The 2,339-nt window shown below is 45.1% G+C and overlaps 1 protein-coding gene across 1 annotated transcript; it reads right to left on the bottom strand.

Moving 5' to 3' along the window:
- Positions 1-1,373: 1,373 nt before the first annotated feature.
- Positions 1,374-2,084, bottom strand: LOC138873232 (uncharacterized). Its single transcript, XM_070151679.1, has one exon. The coding sequence runs from the start codon at positions 2,082-2,084 to the stop codon at positions 1,374-1,376; it is 711 nt and encodes a 236-aa protein (XP_070007780.1).
- Between the last annotated feature and the right edge of the window lie 255 nt (positions 2,085-2,339).

Genomic DNA, 2,339 nt, shown 5'->3' with positions numbered 1-2,339 from the left:
ATGTTCGCACTGGAACCGTTATTGACCAATACTCGGGTAACCACGGAGTCCTCACATTTCACCGTAAGGTAAAGAGCTCTATTGTGCCCAATACCTTCTACAGGCAATTCCTCGTCAGAAAAAGTGACTCTGTTCACTTCAAAGATTTTGTTGGCTATCCTTTCGAGATGATTCACTGAGATTTTATCGGGAACATGAGCCTCATTCAGGATTTTCATTAAGGCTCGACGATGCTCGTCTGAGTGGATTAACAATGTCAATATTGAAATCTGAGCAGGCATCTTTTTCAATTGTTCCACGATAGAATAGTCTTGCATCTTCATCTTTCTCAAGAATTCCTCTGCCTCTTCTTCAGTTACAGCTTTCTTCACTAATATTGGGTTATCTTTAGCTTTTCTTAACTCATCGGGGGCAAAGCATCTCCCCGAACGAGTCAAACCCTGGGTCTCACAGACTTCTTCTTTAACTTCTTTCCCTTTATAAGTCGCTGTCACCTGTTCATAATTCCACGGAATAGCCCTACTATTGACTATCGGTAACTGGGTTACCATCTTAATAATGACATGATCTGTGCGGGCACCCTCCATAATTACGATAGGTTTGCTTGCCACTCCTGGCACAACCACTTTCACCCTTTCTTATTTTTCTGCCACATCACTTGAAAACCTCTTCTTAACTGCCATAGATGGTTCACCGTGCGTCTCGCTCTACTTGAGCATTGATCTTCCACTTGTTGGTTGTTCAATTGGCTTGACCTCACTGGACCGAATCATAATGACGGTCTATGAAGGCTTCCCGGGCTCCCCTGGGTTGGCATCGGATTCCGGTTGACATTGGGCGCCTCTAGAGCTTGAACTTCAATTCTATTAGTATCAATGAGCTCTTGGATAGCACTTTTTAGGTGCCAGCACTTCTCCGTGTCATGACCTGGAGTACCAAAACAATATTCGCAGCTTACAGAATAATCCAAATTTTTTGGGGGAGGATTTGGAAATTTTGACTGTATCGTCCTTAGCATATCCAGTTGTCTTAGCTTGTGAAACAGACTAGTAAATGACTCTCCCAATGGAGTAAAGGTTTTCTTTTTCTACAACCTTTCATCCTTAAATGCTTGATTAGGCCGGAAACTTGATCTAGGAGGGTTTTGGTAGGCTCGTGGTGGTGGATAAGTATTTTGGGGAATAGGCGCACGTTATTGCGCGTGGGCAGGAGGTTGGTTGTATGTTTGGGCGTGGTGGACAGAAAAATAAGGTTCTAGTGGGAGGTAATAGTGTTGGGGTGGATTATACTGGGTGTGGGGGTAAGTTCAGTGGTGGGGTCAAGGCTGATTGTAGTGGTAAGATGAGCCTCTGGGTCCGAACCAAGCTCCTGAATCAGTTGTCGCCACATCCTCTCTTTTCTTTTTCCCAATTATTCCTCCCGCGCTGCCCTGAGTAGCCTGAGTGGTTTGCCTTAATAACCGAATAGCTCATGATTTTATTCGACTTGAGCCCTTCTTCTACCATGCCCCCCATTTTCACCACTTCGTTGAAGGATTTGCCTACAGCCAATACCAGATGACTGAAATAAGTGGGCTCTAAGGCCTGCAGGAAATAATCCACCATTTCACTTTCTTTCATCGGAGGGTCAACCCTCGCTGCTTGCTCTCTCCAACGAAAACCATACTCTCTGAAACTTTCACTGTGCATTTTCTTAAGTTTTGTCAAGGACAGTTGATCTAGAATGACCTCGAGATTGTACTGGAAGTGACAAGTAAATGCCTGGGCTAGATCATCCCATGTGTACCATCTTCTGTGATCTTGCCGGGTATACGATTCCAACGCTGAACCACTCAAACTTTGACTGAAATATGCCATTAGCAATTCATCCTTCCCTCCAGCTCCCCTTATTTTGCTACAAAACTCTCTCAAGTGCGCTATTGGAACACCGTGCACATCGTACAAATCAAACTTGGGCATCTTAAACCCTGCCGACAATTGCACATCTGAAAACAGACATAGGTCTTTGTAAGCAACACTTACTTGACCTCCCAACCCCCGCATGTCCCTGAATGACTGTTCTAAGCTTTTAACTTTCCTGAACATCTCCTCCTATTCGGGATGTTTGGACGGTTTCTCAGCTTCCACAGGAAGATCGAAATGAGGAGTGTAAGAATAGGGTTTCGAAGCTTTGAAAGTGGGCTCAGGGGGTTAATATTGGTTGTCATAAGCCTGGAATAAAGGCTCGCTGGAGGATCAGTGAATTGTAGCAGGCGGTGGTGCTACGAAGACAGGAGTGGCCGGTGGAGGAGGGTACGAAAGTAGTTTGGGTAGTGGAGCTTGAGGGGTTTGGGAGGTGGT

This window comes from Nicotiana sylvestris, chromosome 7 (genome assembly GCF_000393655.2).
Source record: "Nicotiana sylvestris chromosome 7, ASM39365v2, whole genome shotgun sequence".
Taxonomy (NCBI): domain Eukaryota; kingdom Viridiplantae; phylum Streptophyta; class Magnoliopsida; order Solanales; family Solanaceae; genus Nicotiana; species Nicotiana sylvestris.
The sequence above is the reverse complement of the archived record's forward strand: the minus strand, read 5'-3'. Positions and strand labels throughout refer to the sequence as shown.

What these genes read in the sequence shown, in the direction of transcription:
- LOC138873232 (XM_070151679.1), bottom strand. Translation starts at nt 2,084, where the DNA reads ATGTTCAGGAAAGTTAAAAGCTTAGAACAGTCATTCAGGGACATGCGG.